The sequence below is a fragment of the Nipponia nippon genome, unplaced genomic scaffold (genome assembly GCF_047370975.1).
Source record: "Nipponia nippon isolate SJK-2023a ecotype South Korea unplaced genomic scaffold, ASM4737097v1 scaffold_6, whole genome shotgun sequence".
Lineage (NCBI taxonomy): Eukaryota > Metazoa > Chordata > Aves > Pelecaniformes > Threskiornithidae > Nipponia > Nipponia nippon.
Window position 1 is genome coordinate 50,157,863 of NW_028262380.1, and position 19,619 is coordinate 50,177,481.

Here is a 19,619-nt window from a genome sequence, read left to right on the forward strand (position 1 = left end):
TACATTGATCATCTGAGATTTTTTCATAGCTTACAGGCACTGACTGATCTGTAGGATTAGCTAACAAGGAGAGCAACTCTGTGAATTCCTGTTGCACACACATTTTCTGGCAGTGTCTTCATGGAAGAAACATCTTCCTTTTTAGTAGTGTATTAACGAAGGTATTAACTACATTGAGCAGTTCCAATTTAGTGCTGGCTAGGTTTGAAATCTGCTTTTTCTTTTGCACTCCGCAAACATAGCGCTGATCCTTGCACTGTCCTTCCTGATCGCTGTTCAGTGAAATCCAAAATGTGAACTTGCTGAGCATACCCTTGCATAAAGCAATGTTATTTGTTTTTGTTTTTTTTTTTTCTTGACTTAACTTTCAGGCATACCCAGAATATCTCATTACATACCAGATTGTGAAACCAGAAGCTCCCTCACAGACAGCAACAGCAGCAGAGCAAAAGACCTAGTAGCTACAGAGCAGTGAAGAAGGATGTGACTTCAATCTTGGACTGGATGGATACATGTTTCAGAAAATCAGTATCATATAAAATCCTTAACAACCTGGAAATAAGCTGTATGTCTTTTATAAAGCATTGGTGTCTTGATGAATCCGATATGAGTAACTCTCGCATACTCAACTGCTACTGTTCCTTTTGAGGAAAGTTTACAAGGGACTGCCTTTTAATAACATATCTCAGGCTCCTAGTCTCTGCAGTTACTATGTGTAAAATAATGTTGTTTTGATCTAGACTTTGGGAACATTATTGTGCAAACGGAAATCTTTATCAATGCCATCTCACATGTTAAAATTTCAGACACTACTATTCTAGTTATTTTATTTGCAGATAAATTGCATTAAGCCCATAATTTTCTTTTCAGCATACACCATTCATTTTATGTTTTCAAGAGATCCTAGTCAACTATTTATTTTCCTTTTGTATTCTGAAGTTGAGCCAGAACCTTCTTAAAGATATTTTGCACAAAGTCGATTTGACTAAAATCATTAACAATGCAATATGAATTTCATCTGAGAAGGGGCTAGGTCCAGTTCTTCAATATAGGGGGGGTTTTTTTGCACACCTCTGAGCAAACAATGATATGAGTGAGTGTAACTTTAGAGTGGAAACAAATTGTGTCAGTTCACTGCTTTGTCTGAGTTTTCTGGCGGAAGCCCTAGGAAGTGTTCACAAGGGTAAAACCAGCTCTTGTGCTTCGAAGAACTTCATAAAGCAGGTCAATGCCCTCTGCTGGCATCTCTAAAAGAAAGTTTTATAAGGCTCCTATTAAGTACATGCAGTTTGTGAAATGGTCTCCAGTTACAGTGGTGTATGGTTTTGCTGGGAGATACAGGTGAAGAGTCAGAAGATTGCATACACGAGGGCATATCTGGTTCCTGTCCCTCTGTAATATGAGAGCCAGTAAATGGGTTTCAGACTGATAAGGGAGAGCGCATTATAGCAGTTTCATGTCACATTGTTGCGTGTGACATCACAGTTGAAGAGCTTAAGGGATTTACAAAAATAATAGTTTTTTTTAAATACCAATTTTTACATTTTTATGAGAACGAACTTTTAAAGCATCAGTTGGCAACTGGATTTGTTTGTAGGTGTACCACAGAACAAAGGTAGGATTTATTCGCTCTAATCCCCTTCCCCGCAAGTTCCCAGGTCTATTTCACTGGGTAGGAGAAAGTTGTTTTTAAGCATTGCATAGCACAGCATCAAACAATTTCAGAAGTCCCCCCTCATGGCAGATATGCGTTTAACAAAAGTAGAAACTGATTTCTTTTTTGCGTTGTTTTTACAACTTCAGAGAAGGCTGAAAATCGAGCCATGTTAATATTTTGCTTAACAACCAATACCAGGAGATATGCTTCAGTGTTGAGCATGTAACGACTGGAGAAAAAAAATGTTCCTTGAACACAACACGCTGTATGCTTCCCTATCAACCAGCACTATTTAGTATCTGATGATCCAGGTCAAGCATTCAGGTTTTATCCCCCTTAAAGCAAGGAAACGACAGAATAGTGTGCTTTTAGTTTACAAAAATATATGTGCTCCCCCCAAGTGGGATTTTGCTGACGTGTTTGGATAAAACAAACTTAAACCTGAACAGCTTTTCACTTTCAGTGTTAAGACACACAATTTTCATTCTTAACGTTAAGACATTAATGTTGAAGCAAGTTATCCTCGCAGAGGAACTTCACCCCCTGTAAAATCAGTCATTTGATGCCATCTGGCTACCTGCACATCATCTATTTGTAATATCTCTAAAGAAAACCTTAGAAATAGCAATACTCCAACAGATCTTGAACTTTGGGGTTTATTTTTCTTGAGCTGGCAATGGACATACGGTTCTCGCTTCATTGTGTGACCTGATTAAATATGTAGCTTCAAAGTCCAAGCCAGATGCTAGCCTAGTTGTCCTTTTAATCAAATTTCATTGATAAAATTGGGTGCTTGTATTTTGGCTACTTGTTTAATAGTGTTAGGATTGCAAAGATCACCACTAGGCTTTGAAGCTTTGTATTCATCATTTAAGTTTGGGGGTTGTTTTTAACTTAGTTAATAATGGAGTGGGGGGATGTGCCTATCTACACTAGGGTTTCAGATAGCCGTGAGAGTGTGTTGCTCACCATCCCCAGTTAGACATAGTTTTAAATGGTAAAACAGTTGTGCTGCTTAGGTGAGCAAAATGGTTAATGTGGAGGTGGAAGTTAAAAGCTTTACATCTTTCAAAAACAAGAACAAACCTAAAAACAAAAACCCCACCAAGCCCGCACCGGATTCTGTTCTTGCTGCTTGTTTCCTGTGTGCTGATTGAACTAATGGCTAGTCTGGATTTCTTCTGCAGCCTTGAACTTCTAGAGGATAAAAATACTGTCCAGTATCTTTGAACTGCCAGTGTTAATGTATCTGATGTTCTGTGCAGAGTAAAGGTGCTGTGTGAGGAAATCATTTTGCAGTGGTTTTTGTCTTGTAATGACATGATCTCCTATCCGTTTGTGGCCAGACACAGAGGAATACCCAGGCCTGATAAAGCCTCCGTGTGACATAGAAACCTGTGCAGGAGTAGCATCCTCCTCTCCGGGCGTTGTAGCTCCTCTTACTGTTTAAAACAAAGTGAGCATCTTCCCTTCAATTTCGAAGTTACCCATGAAAAAGCTGGTCATGGTTTTGGTGGTAGAGCTGCAGCTGGCAGGTCGTTACGGTACAGATGCTGCTGCTTTAGCTGAGGGAGTTAGCTTGATGCCTCCTAATTCTAGAAAATGGGACCTTAAAAATAGCACACCCCATAACTAGGCAGCTGCTGCCTTCTGAGAAATGAAGATTTTCGACTTGCTGAGAAGGGCAGCCCCCTGATAGTGGGATGCTCGTTTGCAGCATTGGGTCACCAATGGAGGCACGGTAGGAACCGAGGATGCAGGAACACACTGGGCTAAGCCGTCTCATAGGCTTGGGAGCCTGGGCACCCTCACTGGCTCCAGAAAGAGCTATTCCCACTGGGACAGAACGTGGCGTCTGCTGGGGAAAGGGACAGTTATCTTTCAGGACTGTTGATTTTTGTCCGTGTCCCTCTGAGGCAGCATTTTGAAATGGCTGTGCACTTTGTGACAGGACCTTAATAGGCAAAACAGAAAGAAACTTCACCATGTAGCAAAGCAGGGAGGGTTCTGCTCTCCATTGCTGAAATTGTTTCCATGAGACAGATGCATTAGGTACCTGGTGCAGAGTGACACTGCAGTCTGAATGCTGTCAGCAAAACTTCTGGTAGGATTAAAAGCAGAGAGTACAGTACCTTAATAAGGTATATCTTATTTTCTTATCCTTACTTTTATCTGCCAATCTGTTTTCATCCCAGCTCCATAGAGACTGTTACAAACCTCTTGTACTAGTTCCACCATTTTGCAGTCACTATTGGTCTGTAGTCCAAGGAACGAGCAATGTGTTTCTCTAACCTCTGTTTTAAATGTTTGCGTGTGATGCAATTGAATCCCACTGCATTATGCAGCAGGAATTTATTTTGCCTGCAAACTGTTATGCTTTGCTTGTTGATAACAGGAGTACCCCAAAACAAAATTCTACACTGAAGCAAAAAGAAAGCCCTGCAAAATGTTGTCCACTGCTGGCTTTGGTGGGCAGCAGCCACAGAAAAGGCATGTGGTGTATGGGATGGAGTAGCTTCTGGAGAAGGGCGCTTCCTTGGCTGTGGAAACCAGCTGATCCTACTGTTTGTGGTAGGTCAGAGGAGATGTCTGCTCCCCGTGAATGTGTGAAGCGCTGGGGGATGCGAACATGTTGTGCCACTGCGTGGCCAGCAGGAACTACTTAAAGACAGCAGCAAATCTTCTCAAAAAAGGCTCCTGTATCCCTGCAGTGCAGTCAGAGCTCCTGCGCAATACATGCACTACCTGGAATTTCCACATGGGACTGTTAACAGAAATTACCCAGAACAGATTTTTTCAAAAGATGGGTAAAAGGAAGGGTCCAACCACAAAACAGATTAGCTTGAACGTTGCTAATCATTCTCAGAAGCTGAAGGTCAGGAAATGTGCAAATTTATTTTTAGTGGGATTTCTCCCTTTCCATGCTACTTTGCCACAGAAAACCTAGCTCAGGAATATAAAAGGAGATGCATCTAATGCGTGCTTCAGTCATTTTAAGCTATGTTGCAGCCCTGCTGGGGAAGACATTGGAAAGTACAGATTCAGTTCTAGCCTCAGGTAGCGAGTGGCTTGTGAACCTCTTGGCTTTGAATCCATTGATGGTCAGAGGTGGTGGCTTTGGGGCAGCCCAGAGCAGGCTCTCCTGACCTTCCAGAGAGCGGCAGGACACGTGCGCAGAAGTGGAGTGGCAGCGTTCCCACCTATCTGAACATATAATAGACATGAAACCTAGAGGGTCAGGGGACAGCATATGCGTCTTAAAACTTATGAAGCAAAGTGAATGAGCCCATAAATCAGTAGGAAACGCGAAAAAGAGATGCATTTCCCATTACACTAATGCATATGCCTGTCAGGTCGTATTACCTGACTGGTTTTGATGTGTCTATTTCTGTCTTACTGAACTTGTTGGTGGCAAGTTTTAGTGTTGGTTCCGTTAATTACTGATGGAGATGATTAGAGTCTCTATATTACAAGGTAATTTTGACACTTTCTTTTTAACATCTGCAGAACTTGCTTCAGCTTTGGCAATTGAACTGGGGATTTTTCTGTGCCACAGTCCCATGAGCTTGTACATCTTCATTCCTAATTGCTTTCTCTGCCAGCCCAGATGGCAGTGTACCTGGGGGCTGAGTTTTTAGACCTTTTTTTGTATAACTTGTTTTCATAACTAGCCCTGTATGTTTCCTCTCTTGGTTGCCAATTACCTGGAGCTGGGATATCATTTATTTATTTCCTCCTTTACCCTCTCTCTCAAAGAAGACGATGGGCAGGTTCTCAGCCTACCTACATGGTGGACTTTGGGTAACATCTCTGTAACAACCGAGTTTGATCTATAAATGTGCTTGGCTTAATGTCTGATCTGCAATACTTGTAATAGTTTAAAACTCAATAAATACATTTTTAACAGTTGCTCTGTGAAAGCGGAGTGTTTGCACAACCTGCTCTTTTGTCTTGGTCTTAGGACAAACCTGCTGCAGCCACAACTGTTGAAAACAGTTTTATTTTTATTTTCTCCAAACGATTTGTTTTCTCCCTCCCTCAGGCAATAAATAAAAAGTTAAGTTCTAAAAAAAAAAAGGAACAAAACCATACATATGTACATCAGCCACACAGGCATCTTGTGTGTTGGATTGGGCTGGGGGGAAGGAGAGAGGTAGGGTGGGAAATAAGGCTCCGGGTGGGTTGAAGATGAGGCATTTTCTAAGCCTGGACCAAAAGCTGCAGCGGTGTTGCACAGGTAAGCGAGACCCAGCTCAGCTGGAGCAGGACCAGTCATGGGGCGGAGGAAGTTTGAAACTGCTGGATGGATGACATCTCTGGGCCAGCCTCTCCTCCACCTGGCTGCTTCTCTCTTCCATTACAGCCCAACCACGTCCCATCCTGCTCCTTCTGGAAGAAGGGCAGCGGTGGGATGGGTGGGGAGGATACTGAACAGAGTAATCAAAAGCAGCCCAGACTGCTTCCACCACCCCTTCTTTCTCTAAGCCACAGGAGATTAAACCTCAGTCTTGCAGGAACCAGAGATCCACAGAGGCAAGAAAAGAGGCATTTAGGACTGCATCTCCCCCTCCAAACTGCCTCCCAGCCACAGAGATTGCTCCCCCCCCCCCGGAATGGGCTCAGCTGGTGACTGGGCAGGTGCCTGCCAGCTCCTCCATCGCCTCCCCAGGCACCGGCAGGGGTGAGGGTGACTTGCAGGCAGCCCTGTGCCACCACTCCCGCTTGCCCCAGGGCCCTGCCTGCAGCTCTGCCCATCACCCAGTGGAACTGGCTCAGGTCAGCAGCACCCAGCCCTGTCTCTCTGTGCAAGGGGGGAAGGCTGCTGCACAATAAAAAAAAGGGCATGCTCCCTTTTCAACCCAGATGAGCTAGGGGCAGAAATACAGGGAGAAAGGGAGGTGTATCTTTTTTTTAAAAAACAAGACAATAAAATAGGGACAGAAAGAGATGAAGACCAGGCACTTGAGGAAACCCAGTATACTATTTTTTTCCTCCCCCAAAGAGCCTGGACAGTGTCGGGGTTTGTGGCTTTTACAACTTTCGTGCTTTCAAAACATAAAATTAAAAAGCAAAAAAACCAAGATGAGGTAAGAAATTTCTCTACGAAAAAGACGTTGAGTCCAGGGTGAACGGCAGTGTCCGGCACTATTGCTTAACATCACGGGGCTCCATGCCCACCTGCCCCCTCCACGCCTGGCACTATCTGCTTGGCTGGCCTCAGCCCCTGAGCTAACAGCTGGGCGACATGGTGATGGGGCTGTGCAGGTACGGGAGGCTGCTGGGGGTGGCATGGACACCAACAGAGACTGGGAAGCTGAAGACAAACTGGGAGGTGGGGGTGGAGGTGGCCTTGCCCCGCTCCCGCAGTGTCCCCGAGGGGCTGACAGCTTCCACTGCGCATGAGGTGGCCAACACCTGCGACTCAAACTGCAGCAGCTGCCCCATGAAGCTGAAGTTAGGGGAGATGATGCTCCGGCGCTGCTTGACGAACTCAAAGGCCTCCTCCAGCTTGACACGCTTCTTCATCATCAGGTAAGCCAAGCAGATGGTGGCGGAGCGGGAGATACCAGCCTGGCAGTGGACTAGGACCCGGCCACAACACTCCTTCACCGAGTCTGGAGGGCAACAGGGGATGAGACGTGAGACCAATGCCCTTCCAACAAAGCACAGCCCCGCGCCAAAGCTGCAGGTGGTGGCTGGCCTCCCTCCCACCAGTGCGACAAATGGCCTGGAGTCTGCTGGACCCCAGTCCCCTCTGAGCCAAAGGCTCCAGGTCTTTGAGGCAGGAACCTCATCCCCGGTGAAACACACACGGACACAGCTCCTCTGCACAGGCACTCACCGATGTACTCGATTGCCTCCATGAACCAGGAGCTGATGTCAGCTTTGTGGTTATCCTCCACAGGGATACACTTGTACTGGTAGTGCCCCTCGAAGTGGTTGGGGCAGTCTGAGGAGACGTTCAGCAGGGCTGTGATGCCCAGAGCATCAAGCATGTCCCGCCGGGCGGCGTGGTAGGCGCTGCCAAGGTAGAGGAAGGGAAGGATTTCCACAGGGCCACCCTGTTACAGAGAAAAACAACAGATATGGGGGTGACCAGGGGACAGCAGTGGACACGACATGCATCCAGAAGGCTTGGAGGCCCTGAGCAGTGCAGGAACCTGGCACCTGATCCAGGGCCCTCAAAAGAGGGGGCAGAAGCTGCCTTTCTGAGCTATTAAACCCATTTCAGCCCCCTCTCTCTTCATCCCATTCAGGAACGAGCAGGTGTGGTTAATGGGATTTGGGCCTGTCCGCTCCCCAGGGAGCACAAACACCCTGGGGTCAGGAGGACCACCACGCTCTCCCATGAGAGGAAAGGGAGCAGGGCTCTGGAGGCCTCAGCTGAGGGAGAGCAGAGGGACTCCAGCAGGACCAGGCTGCAATGCTGGAAGGAGCAGTCAAAATAGCTGAGCACTGGGCTTCTAGACATACCTGGTCATGAAGGGGGGTCCCACAGGAACTGCAGCCCAAATCCAGGGGCTCAGCGCTGGTGGGGGGTGACACATTGCTCAGGGACTTGGTTTTTGCACAGAACTCAGGGTACTCCGAGGAGAAGCGCTCATAACCCCCTGCAAGAAGAGAGGCACGAGGCATTATCCCAGGAACTGCAGAACAGCATAGCCAGAGCTGACGCATCTCACCGTGCCCTTCACCACTAGATGATGCTACAGTGATGGAGAGTGGTCTCCTGCCCCGGGATGAGCAGCCAGGCTCCTGGCAGCAAGGGGAGAATCCTTGAGGCCCCACCACTCCCTTAGAGAAAGAGCTCCAAGAGCTCTGTAACACTCTTGGCTGCCCAGAGTCTCTGGTCCAGGGTTTAGCCCCCTACACGCCATCAGCCAAAACCCCAGACCAAGGCCAAGGTTGTTCTCCAAGATGACAGAGAGAGGATTTGTTGCCAGCATCCTCTGACTTTAATGGGAAAAGCTGCTCCCAGGCCAAAGACTGTTCAGTTCCCAGCTTTCCCAGACAATATCATCCTGCCACAAAGCACAGGGAGGTCTTCCACTTTCCCAGCCTGACCCTCCAGCTCAGGGCTCCCAAAACAAGAGGCCAGGGAAGCCCCAGCACTGGCCAGGTACAGTGAAGCTAACCCCACAGCAAAGCCACTCTCCAGAGAGAGACCTCCACTGCCTTTCGAGGACACGCATGCGACCTGAACGTGGAGGTGAGCGCCCTGTGAAAGAGCGGCTTGCTCCTTTGACCTGCTGCCAGGGGGATAAGCAAAGGTGATGTCAGATCTGTCTAATGGCAACAGCAAACCCCATCGACTTCCCAGGACAGGGAAACTGCAGCGTTGGCTGCAAATAAACACTTCTGGTGAGATTTCCTTCTCTCGTTCAAATCAAATCAACAACCCTGATATCCTTGTAGTCTGACCTTGAGCCTTAAAACCAACAGAAATCAGGTATTTTGCTATCACCACAGGAATCTAGCTAGACCAAGCCCTGACTCCCAGGACAGCTCCTGAAGACTCACCCCAGCTGCAGGACCTATGGCTGCAGATTTGGGCTTGCCAGAGCACACACAGCAGGACTCATGCTCCTTAGCCAGCCTTAGCTCTGAGACTGCCCTGAACAAGGCTGGATGTTCAAGAGACCAGTGGATGCAAGGGCCTCCAGCAAAGCAGCCCAGGAATCCCTAGGCAGATAGAGACCAATGTCACAAGCATCCCAGTGTCCTTTATGGTTTCCTCTCCCTACACAAGGAAGGGCTCTGGTACCTTAAAGCAGAAACACGCATATGCATTGCTGAATTTGCATTGTCCCTCCCACGTGAGCAGGACAGTTTGCAGGGGCTGCGTTTCCAGGGCCTAACATCCCTTTGCAGTACTACTGGTTTGATTTGGAGGAGCACCCAAAATCAAGTGCCCCTGTTAGACATCTTCAGGAGGCCTGATCCTAAAATCCCAGGATCTACCACATCCCACTCTGGCAGCCACCACACCACCCTGAGGGGGAGAAGCTGCCTGGGGTGATGTGCGGAAACGGGCTTCCTCCTTGGAAAGGCAAAGCGACCCTTTCAAGCAGTCAAAGGTGTGTTTCTCTTCAACGTATCTCATCAGACCTAATGCCTGTTCCACCGAGCGCCACATCCAGCAGCTCCATTCAGTGGCATGCAGATCCCGGCTGTTCTTGCCCAGCACAGAAACCACGCGGTGCGGGCGCCCATCGCCAAGCAACACCCAGCCAGGCTGTTTCACAGGGAACCTGGCAGCAGTCTGATCTGCACAAAACAGATCCCGGCCTTCATCGTGACCTGCACCCACCAACTTTGCATTTGGACAGGCACAGTGCTGGGTTAGCACAGCTCTTGTGAAATCAAAGTGAGCTCAATGATCTTAGTAGCTCTGTGGTAAGTGAGGAAGAGGTCTCTAGTGCCAAGACTGAGTCTCTAGGAGCCCGGTCCTTAAAAAGAAAAGATTGAAAACCCCAAACAACCTCCCATGAGGGCCACAGGGGCACCAGAAGCCCTCAACTGACAAAAGCCACCCCTGAAGCACAGCAGCATTTCCTGCCACGTGCTTGGCTCCCAGCACCACGACGGCCCACGGCGAAGGACCCAAAAGCGTGTTCCCGAGCGAGCCCCTGCTGTGCAGGCGCTCCCACAGCAGCGCGTCGTATCGCATCCTTGGAACAGCTCCTGCTGTTTTTACTGTATCTAGTACAACAGAAGTGCTAGCTCCTCCATCTATCAAGTCTCTTAATGGATTTGCTACTCTGCATACACATCCTCACTCCTGCTGTAAGTAAACCAAGGAATAAATTAACTCTCAGGCTGTAAACAAAAAAAGAAAAAACCCCACCGAGCTCATCCAGGAACCCCAGCTGAGCATCCCCACCCCCTAAATCATCTCACAACAGTTCTCAGGACCGGCAGCCCCAACTGCTCGCAGCATCTCATTTAACACACGCCGGTGCTGACACCACGGCGGGGGAAAGCCCCGATCGCTGCCGTCGTCGCAGAAGCAGCACAGAGGCATCCCGGGGGGTTCTGCCCACCGCAAGGGGACATCGGCGTGACACCAGGTATTTGCTCCCGCACGAAAGCCTTCTCTGCCCCGTGGGGCTGGGGGGGGCACCCAAACAAAGAGGGGGGATTCTCCCCGCTTCCACCTGCGGTGCCTTGTGCCACTGGGCTTGCACCTCGCCCCCGGGGTCTGCCCGCCAGCCCAGGGCCGGCGCCGGGCAGGGGCACGGGGCCCGGGGCCCGCTCCGCCGCCTTCCGCCCGGGCCACCCCCGCCGCGCTGCCGCCTGGCCCGGGACCCCGCCGCCGGCGCCCCGCCGCCTCGCTGGGTGCGCTCCCCGAAACGCGGCACCCACAAACACACCACGCACAGACCCACACCCCCCTCCCCTCCCCGCCCCGCCGGTACCTGCCAGGAGGCGGATGTCGGCGCGCGCCGTGTCGCGACGGAGCGCGCGCACCACCAGCGCCACGGTGCTGTCCTCGCGCAGGGCCTCGGCGCGCGGGCTGCGCTCGTCGTACACCACCACGGCGGCGTAGAGCCCGGCGCGCAGCCGCGCCCGCACCTCGCCCTCGGCCGGCAGGATCTGCTCCAGGCTGACGGCGCCCTTGGCCCGCCGCCGCACGATGGTGTTGCAGCGCACGTTGAGCGCCCCGCGGATGTGGCCGGCGCTGTGCGCCAGGAAGGGGCGGCAGTCCAGCACCAGGCAGCGCCCGGGGCCGCCGGGGCCCGACTCGTCGCGGCACACCAGGCGCCGCAGCGCGCTGCCCTCCATCTCCCGCAGCCCCTCGGTGGCCACCATGGCGGCGGGGCCCGGTGCCGGTGCCGGTGCCGGTGCCGGTGCCGGTGCCGGTGCCGGTGCCGGTGCCGCTCGCGCACCCCCGCGCGCGGCGGCGGAGCCTTTACTACCCGGCGGCGGCCGGCGCGCGCGCCCCCGCCCCGCCCCGCCCCGCCCCGCCCATTCATCCCGCGCCGGGGCCGCATGAATGGACGGAAGGCGGCGGGCGGGCGCGGGCGACGTCACCGCCCCCATTCACAAAAAAAAAAAAAAAAAAAAAAAAAAAAGAAAACAGCCCGCCCCTCGGCCGGCCGGCCGGCCATCTTCGCCCCGGCTTCTCAATGGGGAGAGCGGCTCCGTCGCGGCGGGGCGCGGGCAGCCCTCGGGCGCCCTGCCCGGGCTCGGGGTGCCCCCGCCGCCGCCGCCCCCCCCCCCCCCCCCCCGCCCCGGGTCACACCTGCGTGCGCACGTGGGGGTGCGCGCACCGCGGGGCACACGCGCGCGCGCGGATACACGCACGCTCGCCGCGCGCACACGCGTACGCGCCCCCCGCGGGGAGCACGCAGGCTGCCGCCTCCTCCCGCCTGCGCCCGCGGGGCCCGCCCGGCCGGGCCGGCTGCCGCCTCGGGGGGCGCCGGGCAGGGCCCGCCGGCGGCTCGGCGGGGCCCCTCCCGCCGGGCCTCTGCCGCCGCCGCGTCCTCCCTGCGGGACGATGTCGGCTCGTTCGCTGCGGAGGCTTAAAAACGCCCCAGCGCCCTGGCTGGGGAGCAGCCCCGCGGGCGGCTCTCCCGCTTGATTACTCGTGTCTTCAGCTAAAAGCCAAAGGGGCAAATTCACAGCCCTGACGTGACTCCAGGGGGGCCTCCCCGTAACCACCACCGGCACACCAAGCGGCCGTTTCATCCAGGAGTCTCCTTTAGGGCTGCTTTCAAACAAAAGCAACGCGGCAAACCCCAACACCGGCAACTGTGCTCAGGACGTCTCCTGCAAGCAGGCGCTGGGCAGTCCCAGGCGAGCCTGCTTCAGAGACCTGAAGGCGCTCAGCTACCCCAACGTGGACCTGGACGTGGTGTAAGGTTAAGGGCCCCATGTTCATCCAAGCCCATCTGCCCCGGTCACTGCGTTCCACAGAGGGCAGCATTTGGACAGGCAGCTTGACTTCCCCTGCCCTGCATGCCCAGTAGCTGTTTATTTGGGCAAGGCAGGGTAACACCTCGCTGTGCGTGCCCGCCTGGGAGGAATCCACCCTGCTGTGCACGTTGGAGGCCTACAGCTGGTGTCACCCCTGCGTCCCGCTCCTGCCTCTGCCTTATGCCCTGCTCCCCGACCACTGCCCGATTCTCCCCCTGGTCTGCGTCAGCCTGATCTTTGTATCCCTGGCTTTTGTGTGCCGTGCTTGGCTAGCCAAGCCGAATCAGATTAGCCATGGGGGAAACAGAGCTGCCATTTGTGCAATACACTCCACTCTATTAATGTATTTGAGCCTGTTGCCCAATACAACAGGGGTGGAAGGTTAATTTTCTCCCATTCCAACCTGCATCAGACACAAGGAAAGAAGAAACCTGTTTCTTCTTCAGACTCTGACTGGCCAGCGACATGCCAGAGACATGCTTTCTTCCTTTAGAGAATGCTGTCAGAGACCAAAAAACTCAAACTGAGAATGTGATTTCAAACTAATTAAAAATTATGCTCTCGTAGCAGTTTGACTTGAACTCAAGTTGGCCCATCAAAAATGTCTTAGGAAGTTTTACTCAAGGGCTGATGCCAAATTATGCTGTTTTCTTTGCTCTTCTTGGGCAGGAGATGTTGGCCACTACCATGTGATGAGCTAGCCTGCTGTCTTCAACACCTTCTGCACTATTTGCTCCAGCTTTTACATTAAAATTGGATGACCAAGGGCACAGAGCATATGTCCTTGGAGGCAGAGCCTGGCATCCTAATTTTTCCCTTTCTGGTCCAGCATATGACTGCGCCAAACTGGTCTGAGGTGGGAGAGGAAGGCAACATTGGCACGGGTAGAAGAGGGGGGATTTGGGCTGCTGTCCCTGGATGTTTGCATGAGCATTGATGGAGGACGTTATTTCAGGATGGAGCATGGATGGATGTGTGTGCATGTGCATCTGATGGAGATTTCCACGTGCCTGAACCCTCCTCTCCCTGTTGTGCATCCCTTCCTGCTGTCTGTGTGGAGGTGGCAGGTTCTTGGCTCTTTCTTTCTGGAAAATAAACTGCACCCAGGCAGGCTGCTGGAAATGCCATTGCGCACCCACATCAGCCATTCTCACGGCTGTGCTCCTGGCTGGTCACGTCTGGAGCTGATGCTGTGGTGGGGATGGTGGCTCACAGACAGCTGGCAGTGGAGAAATTGAACCTGAAGATGAGAGTGCCCAAACCAGACTGAGTCAATGCCATCCAGCCAGGGTCCACCACTGGAGGAAAAGAGGGATCTCCCTCACTGCAGTTAGCTCAAAAGGAAATGTAGTTTGTCCGTGGAGGTGTCACGGTGGGGCAACCAAGAGCCACCAGAAGTGCTTGCAAGGCAAAAGCCACAAGGCAAAAGCAGCAACACAATTACCTGGGGTGGAGGGGCAGGGGGTGCAGAAAGGACTGGGGAAAGGATGGGGATGGGAGAAGGCCATACAGCTTCATGTCCTGACTTTGCAAACCTGGAGACACGTGAAAGCTAATACTCCTGTCAAACAGCACCCGTATGGCGCAAACTGAAATATATCCTGCTGGAAAACAAACAACCAAAAGAAAAGAGGGAGAGAGACAGAGTAAGAAACATTCATTTCCTTCGCAACAAAGAATCATGTTTTATAGGGCCCTGGCCAGAAGAGGCAATTGTTGAAGGAGGCTGGAGGGAAATGAATTGTCAAAGGAGGCGCATATTTGGATGATTAAATGTCAATATGTACCTTGAATTAAGGGAAAGAATTTTACACCTCATCTCATTGTGGCAGCGAAAACCAAATTAGAGCCAGGCTGTAAATTTGCCAGCCAATAGACACCAATTTGTTTGGCTATCTAAAGGCTTTTCCTGCCCAGAGGAACGCTGAAGTGTGAGTCCCCCTGGGTGGGCAATGGCTGCTGTGGGCAGCTGGTAAGCTGCTGAGCTCAGCGAGCCCTCGGGGCTCCTCCAGGCTTTCCTGGCTCTGCTCCCCCCGGCTCCTGGCCCCAGCACACACACAGGGGTCCTGGTGTGCTGCGTCACACCGCAGGTCTCTGCTACCTGGCAGACGTGCCTGCCCCTGTGTCACCGGGGCTAGAACACAGGCCAGGATTTTGTTACACTGGAGTTTTCCCAAGAGCTTGATTCCCTCCGTCCTCCTGGTCAGCCAGCTGTACGGCTGCAGATGGACGAAGCAGAGAGCTGCATCCCCGCTACTCTCAGCACGTGGCAGGGGCTGCAGCGTAAGGATGCTGCCGCCTTCCCCCAGCAGCTCCCCGCGGTTAGCCGAAGGGTTGAGTGATTTGCCCTGGCATGCGCGGGAAGCCTTTGGCAGAAATGAAAGGCAGAATCAAGATCTTTTAACAACTTGCAAGTCTGCACTTACCCACAAAACCCAGCCCTCCCAGGGTGCTGCGGGGTCGTTGCTCCCTTTTATCCTCACACAGCACCTTTCGGTGCTCCTTTCACGGCACCTCTCTTTTTCACAGCTTTCCAAGCTGGGGAAAGCATCCTCCCATCTGCAAAGGCCAGTACAGCAGTGAAAGAGTTAATAGATTCATGTTAATAAATTCAGGCTCTCTTTTCCTCTAGGGCATATTTGCATATTAATGGAGGGGAATTGTAACGAACCTGTCTAGGGAGGCTAAAGGGAAAATTATGCAAGGTTGGCTGAGAAGGTGGAGGAGGGGAAAATGTTCATTTCCAGCGCTTTCCAACCCCTCAGCTGCAAAAGCATGGGAGCAACCTGAGCTCCAGGGCAGTGCCTTGCCGAGCGAGCGAGCGAGCAAGCATGGGACACCCCGGCAGTGAAGGGAGTACCTGAGTGCAGGTAGCTATTTGGACCCACCTGCATCCCTCCTGCGCTGCCTTCTCATGGCTAAGCTTCACATTGCCCCAGACATGCTTTTATTTTAAACCCAGGGCCACAATAGCAGATTTCAGCAAGCATGTCCCAAGTCATCGCCCTGTCCTCCAAGGCATCTGGATAAAATGCAGCTCTTGGTGGGCTGTCAACAGAGCAGCTCATCCACAGCTCGTTTTCATCAGAGGATCTCAGGGCTTTTCAGCAATGCTGTGCTTGGTGCAGGGGTGATGGAGCCAGGGAAGGGGAGTTGACCCAGGCTGGGCTGAAGCGTGCCTCCTTTCCCATCCCTGCTCCTTCACACCAGGCTGCAAGCAGCTGCAGGACATGCTTGAACCCTGCCACAATCTTTGTTGCCTCAAACCCCAAAGCCTCGCGCGCCAGCCCAAAAGCCTCTGACAGCACATGAAAAATGCCAGGAGCTTTGCCAGGTCTGCTTTCTCTGCTCTCTGCTGAAGCCTCCATTTATAATCCCCGCGCCAGTGAACTGCCCTACAGATTTCATCTCAAGAAGGAGAAATAATCTGTTGCTTTCGCCACGCAATAGCAGATAGAATGAGGGTTTATAGTCATGAGGAAATCAGCTATAAATCACTAGGTAGGAGACTAATCACTGGGCCCTTGATCTGATCTTGATTAGGAGATGGAAAAAGCAGCCTTTATTCCTGAAAGAAAAGCAGCCCTTCTTCAGAACAGCGATGGGTCATTCCATATACCCCAACAGCTGCAGCTGGTTTGTGCCCATGCAAATGTGATCAGGGCAGGACCCACTCAAATTAGCAGGATGCAAAGTGGCCCAAGCCATTTTCTGCTGCAGGTTTGGTTTCCTCTCCCTCTCTCTCCCCCCTGCCTTTTGCCACTGCCTCATCTCTGCCTGTAAAAGTCAATGTGGCACCAACAACACTGGGTGAGAAACGTGAGGTCTGATCCAGGACGGTCAGTGAACAGGAGCGGGGTTTTAAGAGGATATATGTCTTCTGCTAGATGGTTAGCTCAGGTGGTTAATTAGGGCTGGTGTTGGGGGAGGGGGGTGTCTCTGTGTGTGTGTGTGTGTGTCTCTACAACAGGCCTAAGTGCTGCCTGTGGAAGGAGAGAGGCTCCCTCCCCAAAATCCCCATGCTGTTTCTTTTTGACCCGGTTGGTTTTGGGGGGAGGTGTGGGGGGAAACAAACTGCAGGGTTTGGAGGTTAGCTGCTGGCAACATTCCTGAGGACTGGATGGTGGGCAAGGGCCCACGGATCTGATGCATCCCTCCATCTCAGAAGGACTGAGGAGCCCATTTGTCCCACAGACGTGGCAGACTTGCCCCTCAATGTCACCAGGACCCAGAGGCCAGCCCTGATCCGGGACCCAGCAGGTGCAGAGCCAGTCTGGCTGTCCCCTGGGCAGAGCATCTTCCAGCCCGTGGTTCAATTTGAGTGGCGGCTGGTTGGATGCGGGGTCATTGCTGAACATTTCTACAGCCTTGTCAGACGAGGGCAAGCCACAGTGGTAAGCTGCTTCCTGACATAAGAATCTGCATGAGCTGTCCTTGACATTTTGTCATTTTTGATACATCTGTGGTGCTGTGCCGGCTGTCAGACCCTATCAGTACCCTGTGCCCATCCCCTTCGGTCTCCTGCCTTCCCCAAAAGCCCTAAAGCTTTCCCCATTCCAGGTGTTGAGACACACACAGTCTGTGATCATGTTATTACAACCATGGATTACAAAGCAGATGTATAAGCGAGGTGGATAAAACAAGCACATGGGTCCCTTTTAATCCCAAAATTTCAAGTGCCGTGGGGATTAGACTAATATCTTTGGCTGCAGGATTTGGGGATGCAGCAGAGCCAGAGAAGTAAATCTGTGGAAGCAAGTTGATCCCCTCCTCTCAGTTTGCTGTAAGACAGACTCGGTGTAAGGGATCAGCTTTGGAAACTAGATCGAAGCCAGTAAGGGATGCAGCATTTTAACCTTTAACATAACCTGTGACGTTTTGCCTTTAAGACACACTGGATCCCACATGGCTGTGAAGCCACAGATCACTCCTGAGAGCACTTTAGCCCTGGTGTAGTATTTAATCGCAGGCGTGCAGATCCTAGCAGCTGCCTTCTTTGGGGACATCGCTGTTTGCAAGTTGAAAGAGAAATGCCTCACTTGAATTTCCCAGTGTTTGGTTAAGCATCCGGCCTCAGTGATAGGATTGAAGCTGAGCTCTGAATGACGTTTTTTGCTAGGAAGAAAGGGCTGGGGAAGAGACATTTCTCCCTTGGGCTTAAGATCATAAATAAGACAGTGTTATGTAAGTGTGACTATAACCTATTTATACATAGTGTCAGACTCATACAATCAGGCTATGAATGACAAATCTCCCACTAATTTCTATGAATATAGCAGTGGTACCTCTCTGAGTTTTGAAACAGCAGTGGAAATGCATGTTGTTCTGTGTCAGCAGTAACTGGGACTCCACTCCAAGTTACACCGAGGGAGGGGCGACTTGTGTCTGGCACTTTGTCTTACACAGGCACAGTGGGTGCAGTTGGGTTCAGGCAGCTGCCTTGCACCCATTCTTGATCCCAAGGCCTAAATGGCAGGCACCAGGGGAATGGAAACTTGCTGCCTTTCCTGGGCTCTTGTCCCTCAAGCCGTGGGCCAGGTGGGAGCTGGACTCCTTGGAGGCTCTTTCAACAGGACTGCACCCTGTTATGAGGCATGGAGACGCTGGGTGTTCACCCAGGTGTCAGGGCACGGGAACCGAAAGTGTCAGCTAGCAAGGTCAAACCAACATAAGGAGCAGTGGCTCACACGCAGTGTTAACCAGAGGAACGCCTCGCTGCAGGACCCTGTATGTGCTCAGAGTTTACAGGGATTCAAAGCCAAAAGGATAATTCCTGGAAGCAAATCTCATTAGGGGTTGCTAAACACAAGGAGATTGCTGAGCCAGAAATGTTCACGGCTAGAAGTGTTGCTGGAGTCCTTATGGCATACACTCGCCCTGTTTCCATATATTTGTCCCCAATATTGATGCTGCTTGGTGTAAAGCTGCTGAGCAGAGTGGTTTGAACCAAATCAAGTTCAAGTTTAAAGCCAGGCTTTTTCCTTCTTCACCGCCTCGCAGTCCGGGCTCTGCCTTGAGCACTGTCTCAGCATGGCAATTGCACATCACTGCTTCTCCCAGGGTCCCTCTCATGGCCCCGGTGCCAGCAGCCGTCCAGGCGGCCACCTGAGCGTCGCAGCCGTCCACGGGAGGCTGTGGCAAGAGGAGAAAGTCTGAAATCCCTGTGGGGCTCCTTTGTGCCTCCGACTAATCTTCTTTCCCTGCTTCACAGATGATCTCAGCTCCCGCTGCGGCCTGATCACACAAATCCGGCGGGGACGTGTGGCCCTGGCTTGTCATGCCCTGCTGTCCCCTGCCGGAGATGAAGCAGTCATAGGGTCAAGTGTGGATGGCCCAGGGGGTCAGAAGAGACTGCAGCTGCCGTGACGTTTTCTGAGACACCCCCAGCAGAGCCCTGTGACTGATTCACCTCCTGTCTTGGTGCATCAGGCATTGACTCACACCCAAAATGCGTCAGGTGATAGTTGTATCTGTGAAGGTCTCCATGGACTTTGCCCCATGCGTCCCCACTGAACTTTGAAGCTGGGCCTTCTTTCAGAGGGGGAGGCGGATGAGAGACCTTTGCCGGCGATGGTCTGGGCCTCCGCAGGAGCACGAAACCAGGCTGGACAATTCTCCCAGCCTCCTGCAATTCGCTTCTCAGTGATTTCCTGTGCCAGCATGGGGTCTCTCTCGCAACAAAAAGACCTGATCTGAGAAAGCCCTGATCCTGCTGCCTTTGCAGTCATGACAAAGCCCTTGGTAGCTCCAGCAGGGACAGAGGGAAGAAGCAGAGAGCTCAGGCTTTCAGGCCGCTGCCAAACAGATGCTCTCACAGCTGAAATCAACTTCTGCAGCAGTTGGCATGCAGACAGACAGGCACATGCCACAGCCTGGCTGGCAAGAGTTTATGCCCTTGAAAATCTCTCCCAGGAGCTCACTCTTTCTGCACGTTGCTATGCCCAGTGAGTTCATCGAAGGGAAAAGAAAACGCCTAGCAGAATAGGAAACACTCCCACAGACTTCTTGATATCCAGGCCAGCCAGAGCCCATCACTGACCTG

At 52.0% G+C, this 19,619-nt stretch overlaps 2 protein-coding genes across 3 annotated transcripts in view; one reads left to right on the forward strand and one right to left on the reverse strand.

Annotated features, from left to right (window-relative positions):
• Positions 1-5,566, forward strand: part of TNKS (tankyrase) — a 145,423-nt gene extending 139,857 nt beyond the window's left edge. For both annotated transcript variants that reach the window (XM_087737102.1, XM_009474885.2), the window contains exon 27: positions 372-5,566. In XM_087737102.1, the coding sequence (XP_087593228.1) occupies positions 372-458 (87 nt within the window). In that variant the 3' untranslated portion in view covers positions 459-5,566. The remainder of the gene's footprint in view (positions 1-371) is intronic.
• A 200-nt stretch (positions 5,567-5,766) lies between these two features.
• Positions 5,767-11,571, reverse strand: DUSP4 (dual specificity phosphatase 4). Its single transcript, XM_087737105.1, has 4 exons — positions 11,077-11,571; positions 8,132-8,268; positions 7,500-7,719; positions 5,767-7,272 (listed from the first exon to the last, which is right to left on the reverse strand). Exons 1-4 carry the CDS (start codon positions 11,468-11,470, stop codon positions 6,887-6,889), a joined length of 1,137 nt encoding a protein of 378 aa, XP_087593231.1. The 5' UTR covers positions 11,471-11,571; the 3' UTR covers positions 5,767-6,886.
• Positions 11,572-19,619: the final 8,048 nt, after the last annotated feature.